Raw genomic sequence first — 18,848 nt, 5'->3', positions numbered from 1 at the left:
AGATTCTTGAAAGGAATATGGTAGCAGCAGGTCTACATCATGTAATATTTCACCATGGTTACTGTGGAGGGAATCCATTATATGACATTGTGAGCAGCAATATGGATTCTAGTGAGCTCTGAAGAAACATTCTGACATAGATATAAGAAGGCAACTTGTGTAGACAAGCAGCTGTAAAAGCAAAACTTTCAGAAAAGCTCAGGAACAGTTTGTGTCAAAATTTGACAAAACAGAATCTACAATTCTTGGTAAAAAGCATTTTAGACTATTAAGGGTGGCTAGCACTGCTGTCTCACAGCGCCAGGGATCTGGGTTTGATTCCAGCCTTAGGTGACTGTCTGTTTGCAAATTCTCCCCGTGTCCAGGTGCACCGGTTTCCTCCCGCAGTCCAAAGATATGCAGATTATGCGAATTGGCCATGCTAAATTGCCCATAGTGTTCAGGGATGTGTAGGTCAGGTGCATTAGTCATGGGAAATGTAGAGTGATAGGGTAGGGGAATTGGTCTGGGTGGGATACTTTTCAGAGGGTTAGTATGGACTTGTTGGGTGAAATGGCCTGTTTCCACACTGTCGGGATTCTATGATTAGAGGTATGCAGAAGCAAGTGTGATCTACAAGCTACATGCTACATAGTGTTGGAACACTGTTCATCTTTGGCGCTATGGATTGCATTGGATGCTGGTAAACTACAGGAGTAGTCCTGAATTGAGGTTCCACCAGAGAACAAATGAGCATCAGAGGCTTTGTGAATAAATTGCTGGTGGCCAAGGCAACTTTATAAATACAATACAGTTACAGGCTGAGCAAGCTCAAAGTAAATCGAATATCGAGCTGAGAGTGATCATTGCTGCCATTACTGGCAGGCAACTGGCTCCCAAAACTGGGGACATCATTGGGCCAGAATTTCAGTAATATTGAGGCAATTTAGAAGCCAGCACATTGAGTCTTCAGCTGAAGTTTTTCAGACAGCAACACAGTCTGCAAAATAAATTGTTATGGCAGATTTGCATCTGATATCAGGTGCTAAGAAGGACGAATTTCATGCAGAACATTTAGTTGCTTCATCTTCCAATGAGGAATTATCAGTACCAGTGACAGAGATCAAGTAGGGAATTATCCTTCATTACTTGCACTGGGGTGTGAATATAGTGGCTCGTCAGTAAAGTACTGACAGGGAGACTATGTAAGTGTCAAACTGAATTGACACATTGAAGTACACAGTTTATATACTTGAGTGAAGGTTTGTCAGAAATTTAAGAATATAGATTTGAAGATGGGCTCCAGGCATCTCCATGTAAACCACGACTGAGATGGGACAACAGATATCAGCAGATTCGGGACAAGAAGATATTGAGGAACAAAATCAGAAATTGCTGAAAAAACTCAGCAGGTCAGAAAATGTCTGTGGAGATTAAGCAGAGTTAATATTTCAGAACAAATGAACCTTCTTCAGTATCGGGTGTTGAGCATATTGGGTTTGAATCAGTAATGTATTAGACTGTATACTTACTTCCTAGATAAAGGAGTTGGAGTGTCAAGACTAACTAATCAGCATAGTTACTTGGATTATGATGTTATTATGATGCCTGGAAGTGGACTCAAGGCAGGGACAAGTTTCTAAGATATGCCTGATACTCATAGATAGAAAAATCTGCCAGGATCTGGGAGAGAGGGAGCAACTAAAAGACAGCAGTTTCTTCTGTTCACTGTGTAGGAATGCAGGTTTGCACTTGGTTTGAGAAGACCAAGTTTGAGAGAATTTGAAATAGCCTTGGAGGATTCACCTAGTTTGTGAATGGAGAATTTTCAAGAAAAACCCTCACCATGAAAGACCATTCTGGGTGTAATAGTCACCAAGCTGTGAAAGGAAAGGAACGTAAGTAAATTCTTAGCAGCCAAGAATCACTTCAGAGTCCGAGAACGTAGAGATCTTCAGCACAGAAAAAGGCCCTTCAGCCTATCACTGATGCATGAGTCAAAAGACAACCACCTAACTATTCTAATCCCATTTTCCAGCATTTGGTCCATAACCTTGTATGTCTTGGCCCTGCAAGTGTACATCGAAATACTTATTAAATTCTATGAGCGTTTCTGCCTCTACCACCCTTACAGGCAGTGAGTTCCACAATCTCACCACATTCTGAGTGAAACAAAGATTTCTTCATATCCCTCGAAGTCTTACCTTAAATTTATGCCATTGATCATTGATCCCTCTATTGAGGGGAAAAGTTTCTTCCTGTCCACCCTGTTCCTATGCCTCACAATTTTATACATCTCTATCATTCCCTCTCAATCTCCTCTCCTCTAAGGAAAACTAACCCGAGGCTATCCAATCTTCCTTCATAACTGAAGTTGTTCAGCCCAGAGAACATCCTGGTAAAACTCTTCTGCACCCTGCTGCTACACACATCCTATAATATGGATTTCAGAACTACACACAATACTCTAGCTGTGCCCAAACCAACGTTTCATACATTTCCAACATAATCTCCCTGCTCTTAAACCTATACCTTGACGAATAAAGGTGAATAGAACATATGTTTTTTAACTACTTTATCTATTTGTCCTGATACCTGAAGGAACACTGATCTTCAGTGCTTCGTAGAGTCCTCCCAAGGTTCATCAAGTATTCCCTGACCTTGTTTGTCCTGCCCAAGTGCATCACCATACATTTATATGGATTGATCTCAGCCCATCTAACCAACCCCTCACTATTTACCACCTCACCATCATTTGTGAACTTTCTAATTCACCGTACTAAATTCAAGTAAAAATAATCTATATAAACAACAAACACTAAGTGTTTCAACACTGACCTTTCTAGGACCCTACTGGATACAGGCTGCCAGTCACAAAAAACCCTCTGTTTACTGCCACTCAGCCAACTAAGGATCCAATTTCCTTTGATCTCTTGGCTCTTACCTTCATGATCAGTCTCCCATGTGGGACCAATCAAAAGCCTTGCAAGTAGTCACCATTAACAACATTGCCCTCATCTTCATGTCTGATCACCACTTTGAAAAATTCAGTTGGGCAGATATGACCTCCCTTTAATAAAATAATGCTGACTATTTTAAATTAATCCCTGATTCTTCACATGCAAATTAATTCTGTCTCTCAAAATTGCTTCCAATAGTTTCCCTACTGCTGAGGTTTGACTGGCCTGTAGTTTCCTACTTGGTCCTGCTTTGGACTATGTCAGGGAAAATCATATGACTGTTTAAGGAATTGTGTAAAATGTACTTGTGAAATGAATTTTTTGGTTTTGTTTAAAGAAAAGGGACCAGTTCTGTTCTGTAGTTTAAAGTGTAGGTTCCTGACAACAATATTTAGTAGCATTTAGTTTTTTATAGTAATTGTCTTAAAGCATGAAATCCTGCTTCATCCTTTCATTTATGAGGTTTAAGTTTTTTTTTAATCAGTCTCTGCAGTGATCATTATGCATCCATGTTTCTACTTGTGTGTAATAATAGAAAGTTCAGCTTAATAATTAGACTCTGGCCATGTCTCATCAAGATTCAATGTACCTTTTAAAGGGCTGGAGAAGCGCACATAAGAGAACATGCAAAATACTAGTGAGTTTAGATCACAAGAGGGGTTATTATTACCTCTTAGAGGTACAATAGCTTTACGTTAGATATTGAGTATGGTAGCACATGCCTAAACAACAGACAGTCACTGCACACGTGGAGTTATGAAAATCAGACTTAAAGCCTGCAACATTGTCTTGATAGCCAAGAAATATAGATGCCAACAGTATTATCTTTCCACTGTCCTAGGTGAAATCAACAATATGCAGCATACAACAGTATTTAAAAGTGGGATCTTGGTGTTTTGCATGACTTAGGAGATGATAGTATATATTGTCTTTGGGAATTTATAATGTGTTTTTTGAATAATAGAGGGTTGAATTTTTCATTTTCAGTTCGTATTTTTTCGAGTGACATTCATGGAGCCCATGCTCTGCCATGGCTTGCAATGATGTTTCTCACACAAACTTGCATTCTTCATGTCTTTAAGCATCTGGAACCTTTGGAATGCTTCTCATGCAACTGCGAGTCAGGAACAACTTGCCACTGCTCAGACCTTCTGTCATTCTTGCTGCTGCTGCTATATTTAAATCCCAGATATACACCACTTGAGATGCTCCAAATTGTAAACTGCTCCTCATACTGTGCTGATCCACCATTATCACTGGAAAAAGGGCCTAAAAAGACAAAGTAACTCCCCATATTACAGATAAGAATCTTAAGGGTACTCACGGATGAGTGGTGGAGAGGAAGGTTATTTGTTTTTTCCTGTAGCCTGTTAAAGGAGGCCATACCACTCGACTGAATCATCTTGGATATCAGCTACTTACTTTCTTTCATTGGGCAATGTATTGAATACAAAAGCATGAATATAACGTCTAAACTATGTACGATGCTGGTTAAGCCACTGCTGAGGTTTTGTGGATAGATCTGGCCACCACATTATAGGAAGGACATAATTCCTCTAGAGAGAGTACAGGGGAGAATGTTGCCAGGTCTTGTAAATTGTAGCTATGAGAAAGGATTGGATAGGTTAGCTATTTTCTCTACATCACAGGAGACTGAGGAGTGACTTAATTGAAGAGGACAAAATATTGAGGGGCTTGGATAGAATGAGCAAGGAAGACCTGTTTCCCCTAGTGAAGGCATCAGTTATAAGGGGGACCAATTTAATTTCTTTGGTAGAAGGATTAGAAAGGACATGAAGACTTTTTTTTTAACCTATAGCATAATAGGCATCTGGAAACCATTGCTCAGTTTAGGATAGAAAATCTCGACTCTCTTTAAAAGAACCCTGAATCTGTATCCAAAGTGCTGTATCCTTCAATGTTACAAACCAGGTCTGAGAAAGTGATATTAGAGTAGATGACCATTTATTTAGCTAGTGCAATCCTAATGTCCTGAATGGCCTCTTTTTGTGCTGTAGTGTCTGTATAGGTCTACCGTGAAATTGCCAGTTACATCTTCAGAAAAAACTCACAAAACAATTTATTGATGGCGAACTTCTGATTTCATTTTATTCTTGTTTTATCTTCCTAATTTTTTTGTTGCGCCTGCATAACACCAGGCACAGCAAAGGTCACCCTCAGAGTAGAATATCAGTGATCTCTCATCATAACTTTGCCAAAGGATGAGCAAAACTTGCAAGAAAATGGTACTAATGCCATTTATGCTGATTAAAGGTAGAGCAGTGGATGTGGTGTATTTCAGCAAGGCATTTGATAAGGTTCCCCATGGTAAGCTCATTCAGAAAGACTTGGGATACAGACAAATCTGGCTGTCTGGATACAGAATTGACTGACCCATTGAAGACAGAGGATGGTGGTAGATGGAAAGTATTCAGCCTGGAGCTTGGTTCTGGGAACTCTGCTCTTTGTGATTTTTATAAATGTCTTGGATGAGGAAGTGGAAGGTAGGTTAGTAAGTTTACTGATGACACAAGGTTGGTGGAGTTGTGGATAGTGTGGAGGGCTGTTGTAGGTTGCAATGGGACAATGACAGGATGCAGAATTGAGCAGATACGTGGCAGATGGAGTTCAACCTGGAAAATTGTGAAGTGATTCACTTTGAAAGGACAAATTTGAATGCAGAATACAGGGATAAAGGCAGGATTCTTGGCAGTGTGGAGGAACAGACAGATCTTCTGGTCCACATCTATAGATCCCTCAAAGATGCCATCCAAGTTGATAAGGTTGTTAAGAAGGTATATGGTGTGTTGGCTTTCATTAGCGGGGGATTGAGTTTAAGAGCTGAGAGGTTATGCTGCAGCTCTGTACAGCCCTGGTTAGACCACACTTGGAATATTGTGTCCAGTTCTGGTCCCCTCATTATAGGAAAGATGTGGAAGCTTTAGAGGAGATTTACCAGGATGCTGCCTGGACTGGAGAGCATGTCTTATGAAGAAAGGTTGAGGGAGCTAGGGCTTTTCTTACTGGAGAAAGTGAGGACTGCAGATGCTGGAGATCAGAGCTGAAAATGTATTGCTGGAAAAGCGCAGCAGGTCAGGCAGCATCCACGTTTCAGGCATCATTCCTGAAGAAGGGCTCATGCCTGAAACGTCGATTCTCCTGCTCTTTGGCTGCTGCCTGACCTGCTGCGCTTTTCCAGCAACACATTTTCAGCTCTTTTCTCATTGGAGCAGAGGAAGATGAGAAATGACTTGATAGAGGTGTACAAGATGTTGGGATGCATAGATAGAATGGATAGCCAGAGACTTTTTACCATGGCAGAAATGTCTATCACATAATTTTAATCTATAATTTTAAAGTAATTGAAGGAAGGTTTAGGGGAGATGTCAGAGGCAGGTAATTTACACAGAGAGTGGTGAGTGCGTGGAGTGCACTGTCGGCAGTGATAGTAGTAGAGTCATGTGAGAAACGAAGCTCACTCACTTCAATAATGTCAGTCCGAGACAAGATCTGAATCAGTAGTATTGTTTATTACACTCTTGCAAGAGTGGTGTGGTGTCCACTGTCCACAAGGCACACACACACCCTGAATTTAACAAGTACACAATATTTATGTAATTCGTTTCTCTTCCCTCCTACCATTGCTCCTCCCCTATTTACATCTGTTTCTAATCTAAACCCGGCTGTTTATCTCTGAACTAATCCGGCCTTGTCCGTGATAAAATGTTTATCTCTGGCCTCACAAGGCCGTTTGACCACCTCCCTCTGTGGTCTTATTGTTATTTATCCTTCTTCACTGCCATCTGTTTCCGTGCTTATCAAAGCAATATTTCTTTTTATTCTTTATTTACACAGAGCCTTATGACCTTTTGATGGTTTTTTTTTGTTTTTGCTGAAGCGGGAAACAGATGCTTGTAACTGTTTGTACAGGCATATCTAGCTTAACCTACACCCCCTCCCCTCACAGCACAGTATCTATTTGTCTGTAACATCTACCATTGTTTGCAGGCACATTTCATTCTTGTATGCACATTTTAGCTAATGCAAAAACAATTATATATTTCCTTCACATAGTTTTCATTCTTGTTAACTCAGGTCTTGGCTGAAACAATTATACACTGGTGTGAGTTCATTTACCTTGCATAAACAATTATGATTGCAAACGTAACACTGCTTTACCTATATCCCACAGTCAGATACATTAGGGGACATTAAAGCAACCTTTGGATAGGCACATGGAAGGTAGTGCAATGAAGGGTATGTAGGGTAGTCTGATCTTAGAGTAGGATAACAAGTCGGCACAACATTGAGGGCTGAAGAACTTGTACTGTGCTGTACTGTTCTATTATGTTCATCAACATAAATTCACTGTAATGTGATTGACAAATTGGTGATGGTGTTTTTAAAGCACGAAGTTTTAAAATGTATTGACTGTAATGCGATTATATTGTCAACATGTAAGTGTTATTTCTAATGTGCAGTTTTTCTATAACATAGGGTTGTACAAGAATGCAACCATTGCATTATAGAAGAACTGGCTGTGTAGCAATTTGCATACCTGGAAAAGTTGGCTGGTCCCTCCAAAGATTCATTTACAGATTGACCCATAATTCATCCCTTCTACAGAATCTTGATGCTCATTGTTCTGCTTGTCTAAAGTCCAAGTTACGGTTTCCCAATGTGGGGGTCAGGACTCCAAGTGGAATTGTGAGCCAAGCTTTTGGGGTTGTGACTTCTAAGACAGTGATAAATACCCGGAGCTTTGTCTCAGTCCTTTTCTCATTCACACCCTTCCATCTTTACCGATGTCCTCATGGGGTTGTGACAGTTTTCAAGTCTTGAGGGTCGCACTGGGAAAATGTTTTGAAAGCTGGTCTAAGTCAAAATAAGTCAATTTAATCAATATTGTCTTTAGGCTCAGTCTGCCATCACTGGCACACATCAACTAGAGAAGGATATTGATCCTCTCAGCAATTTGTTACCTTGTGTTGTAAATAGCCTTTTAACTGTATAAAGGCCTCAAAGAAAAACCCACCAAGTGTCAACTGATAGGAGTTCCACTAAGATCCTTCAAAACTGTCAATGGAGGAATTTCTGGCTTTCCACACTATATAAGAGCAAGGGCAAGGTAAAGACTCAATGAATATTCACCTACTGAAATTTTAAAGATGCAATACAAAAAAGTGGCAAAATACTAACAAAGTCAGGAAGTGGGCTATTATCCACAGCTTCTCCAGGTTCCCTTGAGCCATCTTAAGTCCTATAGATAGCCTGGATACAATCTATAAAATATCATGTTTTCTCAAGATTAACACAAAGGATAAACTAGTTATTTTAAATTAAAAGATTGACTATGAACATGTGAATGTGAATGACTATTTAAATAAAATAGTCATATTGAGAAAATTAAACACCTCCCTTCATTCAGGTTTGAATGAATACTCATCAGAAGGTCATTCTTCTATTGTATTTTTAGTTAACCTGTGGAGACACCTTTGGTGAATTGATTCCAATTCCAAGTCAGAAAACAAAAGAGAATGTTCTATCGGTGGTAACAGAAGACAAGTGTGAAATTGTTAAAATTTCTACAGGGCAATATGAACATGTGAAAAGGGTGAGTATTTTGTTTAAATCTATGAACAATTATTGAAGCATGAATTTTTTTCACTCTACTAACTACCTTAACAAGGCAGCTAACAATGAATCTCAAAAATGCTCTTCTTTTGCATTGAAGGATCTAATGCAGTGTGATCTATTGGTGAAGGAGGAGCTGATTCAAGGCTGTCCCTTTTACCAACAATGGCCAAAATTGTCTCTCCATAAACTGGTGGAATTAATCAAATGGAAACAGTTTCCTGAAAATTATGGTTTGTATTTTTATTTGAATATGTTTCACTGGATGGATTTATTTGAGACAAATCCTAACCAATTAATCCGATCATTGCTTATCTGAATGGATAGTATCATTTAATTGCCTTGTGCAATTATTCTAACAAAGGCAAATAACAATTACCCTTAATAGTAGTTGGTCAAGTATGTTCCTTTTGAACAGTGATTCAAAATTGTGGGGACAAGATCCAATTGAATGAGAAGCAATTTCATAATTTCATAAAGTGATTCACTTCTGCCATTTATAGGCAGAGTTTGGGCCACTTCCCGCACCTCTGCCCTTGAACCCCACCCCTACAATCGCAACAAGAATAGACCCCCACCCCCCCAACCCCAGTCCCCAGTTCTCATCTTCCACACCACCAATCTCCGGATAGATCACATTATCCTCTGCTATTTCTGTCACCTACAATCATACTGCACCAGAGATATATTTCCCTCTCCACCTCTATTTCTGCCTTCTGCAGAGATCATTCCTTCCATGACCCCCTTACCAATCCATCCTCCACTCCTGGCACCTTGCCGCTGCAAGAAATGTAAAACCTGTGCCCACCCCTCCCCCCCTCACCTCTGTCCAAGGCCCCAAAGGATCCTTCCATGTCTGGCAGAGATTCTCCTGCACATTTAAACACCTCACCTACCATGTCCGTTGCTCTCGATGTGGTCTCCTATATGTTGGGGAGATAGGACGCCAACTTGTGGAACATTCCAGGGAACATCTCTGGGATACACACACTAAACAACCACACCACCCTATGGCCAACCATTTCAACTCCCCCACCCCCATCAAGGATATACAAGTCCTGGGTCTCCTCCGCAGCCAAAGTAGAGCCACTCTACTTTGGGTGGCACGGTGGCACAGTGGTTAGCACTGCTGCCTCACAGCGCCAAAGACTCTGGTTCAATTCCCGCCTCAGGCGACTGACTGTGTGGATTTTGCACGTTCTCCCCGTGTCTGCGTGGGTTTCCTCCGGGTGCTCCGGTTTCCTCCCACAGTCCAAAGATGTGCAGGTCGGGTGAATTGGCCATGCTAAATTGCCCGTAGTGTTAGGTAAGGGGTAAATGTAGGGGTACGGGTGGGTTGCGCTTCGGCGGGTCGCTGTGGACTTGTTGGGCCGAAGAGCCTGTTTCCACACTGTAATGTAATTTAATCTAAACCTAATCACTCGACACCTGAAGGAAGAACGCTTCATCTTCTGTCTTGGGACCCTCCAACTACTTGGCATCAACGGCAACTTCACCAGTTTCCAAATCTCCCCTGCCCCCACCTTATCGCAGATTCAACCCTTCACTGCCCTCTTGAACTGTCCATCTTCCTTCCCACCTATTCACTCCACTCTCCTGTCTGACCTATCACCATGACCCCCCACTTGCATCTACGTATCGCCTTGCATCTACGTAAGTTACCTCACCCCCACTCACCTATGTATCTGTTAGCCCCCTTCTACCCCCCACATTCCTGATGAAGGGCTTATGCCCGAAACGCCGATTTTCCCTACTCCTCAGATGTTACCTGACCTGTTGTGCTTTTCCAGTGTCACACTCTGATCTCCAGCATCTGCAGTCCTCACTACCTACATAGGGTCAACCTTTGAGGGCAGTAATTGATATTATGTTTTCCTAAAATAAAGCATATTCAAATGTTAATTTCTTTTTCTCCAAAGGAACAATAACTGGCTATCCATGCCATGTATTCACACCGGTGCATTTCATTGTGCAAGTGCTAATTCTTCCTGACATTATTCCTAAAGGGATTATACATAATTGCACAGAGGCTGGTATCCCATCACCAAGTCACCCTTTATTTACATGTGCAAAGTACATGGGCTGTGACCAGCCAACTCAGAGCTAGTCCATGGAATGAGGAGACTTTGAATCTTCTGTTTATTTTTTATTTTATTAACTAGTACAAATTACAAACAATGAACAGCAGTTTACACGAAACAGCAATTTACAGGGGAAAAGGGCAGCAAAGCCAGACCCCTGAGTCCCACCTAAAAGTAGTTCACTATGTAAAAAAAAGGACCAACTTCAAATTCCACCTTTTCTTATCGCAAAGGAAAGACGCAATCACATACAAACAGTCCGATACACCCAAAAATAAGACAGCACATATATCACAGACACCCCTGGTAACCCAGCTAACCACACATCCCTCCCACCTTCTGACCACTAAGGCAGCCTGCCCCACGCCTCTTTCAGCTCTCGGTCCGTCCCATGCCCCTTCTGGCCACCACTAGGACAGCCTGTCCTGTTTCTCCATCCCCACCCCCCAGGAAGACGCAATCAGGATGGCCTACGCACCTTCTGGCTTCCCTAACTGCCCTCCGGCCACCTCTAGGACAGCCCACCCCTTCTCAGGGTGATAACATCGAGGATTCCGGCTCGATGCCTTCCGGCTCTTGGTCCACCCTTATGTACCATCTGGCTCTTGCCCACCGCAGTGCACCATCCGGTCTGTGGACTGCCCTGACTCCTTCCAGACACCTCTAGGACAGCCCATTCCCCTGCCTGGAATGACAGCACACAGGGCAGCCCAAAAGCCTTCCAGATCTCGGCCTGCCCCTACATGCCTTCTGGCTCTCTGCCACTATGACACACTTTCTGGCAACCTCTAGGACAGCCCATCCTGATTACATTTTCTCGGGACAATAGTACTCAGAATGACCTACCCACGTCTCAGGACGACCAGCATTGCGGCAACCTGTCCACCTTCTGGTTTTATCTCACAGTAAGGCCTGCCAGACCCAGGAACATGAGACAGAGTCAATTACCATAAACAGTTCTCTTCAGAATGCAGAATCTATTCCCAGGAACAGAGTCCACTCCAGTGTGCAGAGTGCATTGTCAGAGATAGAGTCCACAACCAAAGGTAAAGTCCACTCCTGAAGGCAGCAAACGCACACCCCACCGGTGTTCAGTCCCCAGAGAAAGAACCATGCCCTCACACAGGAATACAGTTGTAGGTGCAGGTAAAAGGTGCAGGTAACTCACAGGGAATGGTCCACTCCAACAGGCAGAGACAGATGCAGCAAATGTTCACCTCCCAGCACAAGCACCTGTTCACTCTTTACAGAGGCCTAGTCTACCCACAAAGGGCCAGGCTTACACACAGAGGAACATTATGTCACAGGGCCTCAGTCTAAACACCAAGTGAAAACACAGGCAAAAAAAACACTGAGGACGGTCTACCCACCATCCGGCTCTTGGTCTGCCCCTACGTTCCATCTGGCTCTCACCCACCCCGATGTGCCATTCGGCTCGTGGACTGCCCTGACACACCTTCCAGCCACCTCCCTGGAACAACAGCACACAGGGCAGCCCATAAGCCTTCTAGATCTCAGCCTGTTCCGACACACCTGCTGGCTCCCCGCCTCTCCGACACACCTTCCAGCCACCTCTAGGACAGCCTGTCCTGATTACCCCTTCTCAGAACAACCTACCCACCTTCCCATCCTCGGGATGACTGGCATCAGGGCGGCCTATCTACCTTCTGGCCTTCAGGCAGCCTACCCACCTTCAGTTTCACAGGACAGCCTACCTCCCCTTCGGCTCTCAGGGTGACAGCTTTTGGGATGACCTATGAGCCTCCCAGCTTACAGTAAGGCCTGTTAGAGGGACACACAAGACTGTGCAGGTGATAAATACAGCAAGCAACAAGACAGAGTCAGTTACCAACAAACAGAGTCCTTTTTGGTTCACAGAGTGCATTGTATAAACAGTTCTCTTCAAAATGCAAAATTCATTCCCAGGAATAGAATCCACTCCAGTATGCAGAATGCATTGTCAGAGATAGAGTCCATTCCCGCAGGTAGCAAATACATACCCCACAGCGCACACAGATGCCCAATCTCCACAGAGAACCAGGACCACCCACAGGAACACAGTGCACCGTGAAGGCAGAGTCCACTCCCGAAGGCAGCAAATACACACCCCACAGTACATACAGGTGCCAGTCTCCATAGAGAACTAAGTGTGGCCTAACTAAAGTCTTGTAAAGCTGCAACATGACAGTCTGACTCTTGCATTCCATTTCCTAACCAATAAAGGCAAACATGCCATATGCCTTCTTTACTACCTCGTCTACTTGAGCAGTCACTTTCAGGGAGCTATGAACTTGAACCCAAGATCCTTAACATTTGATCTCCCAAAGTGTAGCACCTCATACTTACCTGGATTAAACTCCACTGTCATTTCTCCATCCATATCTGTAACTATTATCCTGCTGTATCCTTTGACAACTTCCTACACTATCCAAAACTCCACAGATCTTGCTAGCCCATCCATCTACTTTTTCATCCAAGTCATTTATATATACCACAAACAGCAGATGCAGATCCCTGCAGAACACCACTCGTCATGGACCTCCAGCACTACCCACGGCCTTCTATGGGCAAGCCAGTTCTGAATCCATGTGGCTAAGTCCCATGGATTCAGAATTGGCTTGCCCATAGGATGAGCCTACCATGATGGACCTTGTCAAAAGCCTTAATAAAATCCATGTTGACAACATCCACTGCTCTGCCCTCATCAATCACCATTGTCACCTCCTCAAAAAATTAATTCAGATTGGTAAGACAGGAAGAAGTGCTTTGAACAGCATTCTCACACCTCACCATGGTTTATACTCCCCAGTGTAGTTGATCAAAGCTGTCCTGGTTTGTCAGTATTACTAGAGACATTCTTCCTGCACTCACATTGTTGACCCCAGTGAGTTGTTAACAGGTCAGGAAGCTGGAAAATTCAGAATTGAGGGTGAAACTTTTTTTTTAAATGATTCTGTTTCTACCTTTGGTTACTTTTTAAAATATATTAGTTCATGGGATGTGAGCATCACTAGCTGTACCATCATTTGTTACCTGTCCCTAAATGCATTTAAGAAGGTGAGACTGTGCTGAATTCAAGAACTGTTGAAGTCAGTTGGGTTAGGAACACTCTGAGTGTTGCAGGAAGTGAGTTAGGATTTTGGCCCAACAATGGTATGAACCTAGATGGCCTGTGGCTTGCAGGAGAATTTGCAGGTGGTGGTGTACCCATGCATCAGCTGCTCTTGTGCTTTCATGTCAGGGGTTAGGGACTTTCTTGTGAGCTGTGGCAGTGCACCTTGTTGATGTTATATACTGCTGCCATTGTGTGCTAATGGTAGAGGTTGAGTGTCCAAGGTGGTGGTTGGGGTGCCAACCAAGCGGGCAATTTGTCCTGGGTGATGTCAAGCTACTTGGGAGTTTTTGGAGCTGTACTCATCTAGGTAAGATAATGACATCCAAAACCTACAATTATTTTTGTTTTATGTTAAATATAACTCCAGCATAGAATTTTTCCATTGATTCCAGGTTTGTTAGGGCTCCTTGATGTCACACTCAGTCAAATGCTGCTTTGATGTTAGGGATTACTCTTATGTGAACTCTGTTATCCATATTTGGAACAATGATGCAATGAGGTCAGGAGCTGAGTAGTCCTGATAGAACCCAAACTGAATATAAGTGAGCAGGTTATTGCTGAACAAGTGCCATTTGACAACACTGTCAATAGACTTAGATATCACTTTGCTGCTGTTACTTTCCTGACAAATCCAAGGAGTTTCCACATTTGTCTTCCATGCTAGCCAAGGGATAACTGGAAATAGATGGCATAAATTGGAATCAGAATATAAATTCCTGTGGATTTAATTCCCCACGCACACCAAAACCCACCTTCTCTTAGCTAGAAAGCTTTCCCTATGTTTTTTTAACTGAGCCTATGAACCCATGAATTAGACAGGCTTTGAATCTGGTACTGCCCTTCTGCCATCATTGGCCTTGTAAGGCTTAATGAATTGGGGGGTGTGGGGGGGGGGGGGGGGGGGTGGAATGCATTTCATCCCTTACATGGCAAAGGAAGAGCCAAATTTCAGTATAACCATATGTTGGTATTTTCTGTGACATCTTCACCAGCCTCTCAATAGAAGTAAAATAGAGGTACAGCAGGACCCCATGAATATTTCAAGGATAGAAACTTCTGCAAATGAACAATCTTACTTGATAAGCCTTAGTTACCTACATTGAAGATTGCAGTGCCTGCTGAACAATACATGTATAACATCTATTGGATTATATATTGCTACAAAATAGACACATTTTGTCAAAAGCCATTTCTTAGGCAGCTCAGCAGCGACATATCAGCCCACTGCCACATGGTCAGCAAGAAATGTACTTTTTTTTATTACATTACCTACAGTATGGAAACAGACCTTTCAGCCCAACAAGTCCACACCAACACTCCAAAGAGTAACACACCCCCCATCCTATATTTACCCCTGACTAATGCACCTAAGGCTATGGGCAATTTAGCTTGGCCAATTCACCTGGACTGCACATCTTTGGATTGTGGGAGGAAACCAAAGCAGCCGGAGGAAACCCATGCAGACATGGGAAGAATGTGCAAACTCCACACAGACAGTCACCCGAGGTGGGAATCAAACCCGGGACCCTGGCGCTGTGAATCAGCAGTGCCAACCACTGAGCCACCATGCTGCCTTGTTTCAGTGTTCTGAGTCCAAATCACTTCAAATGTCTGGAAAGAGGCATGATTTTTAAATCAAACTTCTAAAAGTTTGGAGTGAGTGCCCGCATGTTGAAGATCTTTCTACCTTTTGCTTTCTATTAATCTCACCTGACATGACCTCTGCTGTTACTTTCAAGCTGGAAAGATTCTGTTTTCTCATCCAGCCTCAAGAACCTATCCTTCAGCTATTAGTTATCAGCTCCAGGGAAAAAATATATTTAATCACTATTTCCTACAGAGTGCTGGCACATTTGAGACTGATCAAAAACCCACATGGAAATTTTTTCCCCAAATGATTGCTGGAGAAACTCAGCAGGTCTGGCAATATCTTTGTGTTGAGTGTGACTCTTCAGTTCTAAGGATGCTGCCAAATGTGCTGAGTTACTCCAGCATTTTCAATGTTTGTTTCAAATGTTTTCATCAGCAATAATTTGCTTTTATTCTTCTCCAAACCTGTAATCGGCCTAGTTTATGTATTGTGAGCAAATGCCCAGTGACAATAAATTTTTTTGTAAGAGCACAGTCATGAGTTGCCTGGGAAATCATGCTCAAATCTAGGGGATGGATCTACCATTTGTGGTTAACTAAAAAAGTCATCAAAGAATCAAACTCAAAGAAAAGGCATATAATTCTGCAGAAATAGATGGCAGGTCACAAGATAAGACAAAATATTTTAAAAAGGAAGAAACAGACTAACGAAATGTACATCAATTAAAAATGTAATTAAACTTTTATAACAGTAACCTTGCCTATATATATATAATATATAGATATTACAGTATGAGTCGTCTGATATTTATCTATTGTTTTCACTTTTAGTTCTAGTAAAAGAAGGTGAAATCAGCTCTTTTGCAGGATTTATCAAGTCTGGCTTCTGCTACATTTTCAAAGACATAGAAGCTCTGGTGAAAGTTCCTCTGGGAAATGTGGTAAAAATATTTTTAAATTGTATCCTATATCATGTATAGTCTAATTCAATGAACTGTAGCTCATCATAATTGTCACTTTGCTGATATTCATACTATTTATAAAATGTAGTTCAATTCGTATTTTCTCTGCACAACCTAAGCTCTTGATTTCTTTATCATGCAAATCATCTTGTGTTTGTAGAAAAAAAACTCCAATTTTTCTCTTACTGTTTTCAAATATAAAATTGATTGAATGCAATCGCAGGAGTTCAAATTCCAAATGTTTCCATATGATTTGCCAGGAAAAGATGGATAAAAATAAACTTTTGGTTTTGTTCCATTTGAGTTATGCTTGCCAAAATAATAAATTGAGTGTCAGTATTTACCTGTCGATCTGCCAGGGGTGAAATCATTGTTTTTTTACCTAAAGTCATGGAGGTCCCAATCTGTTTAGAAGTAAACAAGCAACACATTTCCTATAATAGAAGTAAAATGGTGCCGTGCTAGTTAATACACTCAGATCTGCTTCCTGTGAATGAGATGATAGCTTCATAATGTCAATCCTCAGGAAAACTTTAAATGTACCTGAGCAAAGGAATTGTAATGGTAGACAATTACTGCATTGTATAAGCGATAAGACTTGAGTTTTTTAGTTCCCTTTCAGTATAATTTTGTTTCTGAAATTTCAAATCAACTGAAACATCATTCTCTCTACCTGACAGCTTATAGTAAAAATTCTGGACAATATTGATGTTCCTTACAATGTCCCAAAAAATTTTTTTGTGTTTGAATAGCACATTCTCCACAAGGCTACATGGATTTCAATGTAAGATCTTGTGTTTCAAGGAATGCTTGAAATCTCTCACCTTTATCAAAAATGCTGCAGTTATGCAAATATACATCAGAGCAAACTGGGTGTTGCTTATGCAGAGGATTCTAGGGATCTCAGGGTTGGTTTCCTCCAACCTCCCTTCTCCACTCTAGCCTGGTATTCATGAGGAAATTTGGATGCCATTGGCTTGGGAGATATTAGCCTTACATTTTGATGGAACTGGAGCTCACCTCAGGATCAGGTATGGGACTTGGCAGCTTCCTTTGAAAGGGTAAAATGAAGGTTCACTGTGCATACTTATCTGATAGTGATGGCTTCCCCCTCATAACCAACCAGTACTCCATTTCACAACCATTTAATTGTCTATCTTTAAATGTCATTTATTTGTGTCACTTACTGCTGCATGTGTGTATGTTGTCTTCTAATTCCCTAGCAAAGTGAGGTGAAACACATCATTATGGGAAAACTCCAAGAGAAGGAATCCTTTGGAGAGATCAGTATTATCCTTAACAAACCCTTCACCTGTACAATTATCACAGCAACAAAAGTTGAACTTGGAGTTATTTCTGCAAGTGATTTACGAGGTACTATTACATTGCCTGCCTTCTTGTTATTTACAGTGGTGTTTTGGTGTGTAGCAGACACTGATAGTTTCTATTGTATTTTAATAAGAGATATAAAATGATATTTCATTTTACTCATTTTAAAAATGTATTGGCAGTATATTGCGAAAGTTTTGTTCGATGAGATATTGTTAATGCAGATATGACTGAAGCCTTTTATTCAGAAACTGCTTTCCTTTCACAGGACTTGACCCAGTAAATCAAATACTCCTTCAACAAACAGCAGCACCAATCTTGGGCAGCCTCACTCAGGTCAGTGAAGCTATCTATATTTTCACTGTAAGGATGGATTCGATATACTATAGGGTTTTAAAAAATTCTATAAGCAAACAGAAATCTTCATTAAGGACTAAAATCAGACCAGCTAAACAACCAGTCTTTAATTGTTCAACAAAATGATTTGCAGCAGGAAGTAAAAGAGAATTTTAGGCAACCCAAATTTAGAAACATTGCAAAAAATGGATGAGTTAATGAGACTTAAATTGAGAAATCCCTTGGGGACAGTGTGGACTGCATTACAGAGATAATAGATACTCCATTTTTGGATCTTTCAGAATTCTCTAGATTCTGTAATGGTCTACACACATTAGAAGGATGTAAACACAACCATACTATCAAAAAAGGAGGAACAGGAGAAGAGAACAGCAGATTATAAGTCAGTTAGTCTGACATTTGTTGTAGGAAAAATGTTAAAATCAGTTATTACAGATGTGGTAACAGAATTGTGTCTTAAGTCAGACTCGCCAAGTCAAAGAAATTCCCAGCTCCATAAACACAATTCTTATAAAATGATCCTAGAAGTTTTGAGTCAGGGGCTGGGCTGGTGTGGATGGCATGTCCTAGGTGTCATTACCACTGACCTCCCAGTTTTCTTGTTCTTTCCTGATATCTCAACTTCTTTTGTGACTTTCACTTCATGTTTCCAGTAGTTGGGCTTTCATGTGCATGTCCATACCTGTGTGTATGTGTCTGTCTGTTTGTGTGTCACTCAGAACAATGGTTATGCTAGCTCATGGCAAGAAATTTCTTCTGCAGTGTATTTAATGTGGGGGAGACAATTGCACTGCATCTACCACATAGTTCTTACAGACCAGGAAACATTTCTGCTTTTATC

General features: G+C 41.5%; 1 protein-coding gene across 1 annotated transcript in view; it reads left to right on the top strand.

Annotated features, from left to right (window-relative positions):
* The window catches only part of cnbd1 (cyclic nucleotide binding domain containing 1), a 95,452-nt gene that overhangs the window by 55,371 nt on the left and 21,233 nt on the right, over window positions 1-18,848 (top strand). The window contains exons 7-11 of the mRNA XM_043688133.1: window positions 8,416-8,553; window positions 8,674-8,806; window positions 16,191-16,300; window positions 17,545-17,695; window positions 17,919-17,986. Of these exons, the coding sequence (XP_043544068.1) occupies window positions 8,416-8,553; window positions 8,674-8,806; window positions 16,191-16,300; window positions 17,545-17,695; window positions 17,919-17,986 (600 nt within the window). The remainder of the gene's footprint in view (window positions 1-8,415; window positions 8,554-8,673; window positions 8,807-16,190; window positions 16,301-17,544; window positions 17,696-17,918; window positions 17,987-18,848) is intronic.

The sequence above is a fragment of the Chiloscyllium plagiosum genome, chromosome 4 (assembly GCF_004010195.1).
Source record: "Chiloscyllium plagiosum isolate BGI_BamShark_2017 chromosome 4, ASM401019v2, whole genome shotgun sequence".
Taxonomy (NCBI): domain Eukaryota; kingdom Metazoa; phylum Chordata; class Chondrichthyes; order Orectolobiformes; family Hemiscylliidae; genus Chiloscyllium; species Chiloscyllium plagiosum.
Note: the sequence above shows the minus strand (reverse complement) of the source record. Positions and strands in the feature narration are given on the sequence as shown.